General features: G+C 68.7%; 1 protein-coding gene across 1 annotated transcript in view; it reads right to left on the bottom strand.

Moving 5' to 3' along the window:
- TNFRSF4 (tumor necrosis factor receptor superfamily, member 4) overlaps nt 1-518 on the bottom strand; it is a 2,050-nt gene that overhangs the window by 455 nt on the left and 1,077 nt on the right. Inside the window, exons 2-3 of the mRNA XM_014543801.1 lie at nt 450-516; nt 87-209 (exon numbers count right to left, since the gene is read on the bottom strand). Of these exons, the coding sequence (XP_014399287.1) occupies nt 87-209; nt 450-516 (190 nt within the window). The remainder of the gene's footprint in view (nt 1-86; nt 210-449; nt 517-518) is intronic.

Genomic DNA, 518 nt, shown 5'->3' with positions numbered 1-518 from the left:
CCCCGGCGGAGCACCCTGCTGTGGTTTGGGGTTTGTGGCTGTGGTGGGGGCCCCGGGCCGCCTCTGCCTGTGGTTGGGGGGCTCACGCTGGTTGCACTGCGTGCAGGGCTTGCAGGGCTCGTAGTTGGTGGCCTCATTGTAGTGGCCGGTTTCGCACTTGCTGCACCTGGTGTCCTCGTTGTCGGTGCAGCGGCTCTCCATCCCGAACCCTGTAGGCGTTGGGCTTGCGAGGCCTGGCCTGGTCCCAGGCCCCTCACCACCCTGGAGCGTCACCCACCCTGTCACCCCGAGTCCACGGTCCCACGACACCCGCAGCCCTTCACCTCCTGCGTGTCTGCCCCACATCCCCATCCCTGTGTCCATCTCCTCCTCAGGCCCCTGCCCTCACCCTCCTCCCCCCGTCCTCCAAGTCCCCGTCCCCGTCCCCTGCCCCACGGCCGGCTGCTCACCTGGCGGGCACTCTCTGCAGCACTTGCTGCCCCGAGGGTAGGTGTTCCCAGGGCAGGAGAGCTTGGCAG

Source organism: Myotis brandtii, unplaced genomic scaffold (assembly GCF_000412655.1).
Source record: "Myotis brandtii unplaced genomic scaffold, ASM41265v1 scaffold334, whole genome shotgun sequence".
NCBI classification, from domain to species: domain Eukaryota; kingdom Metazoa; phylum Chordata; class Mammalia; order Chiroptera; family Vespertilionidae; genus Myotis; species Myotis brandtii.
The sequence above is the reverse complement of the archived record's forward strand: the minus strand, read 5'-3'. Positions and strand labels throughout refer to the sequence as shown.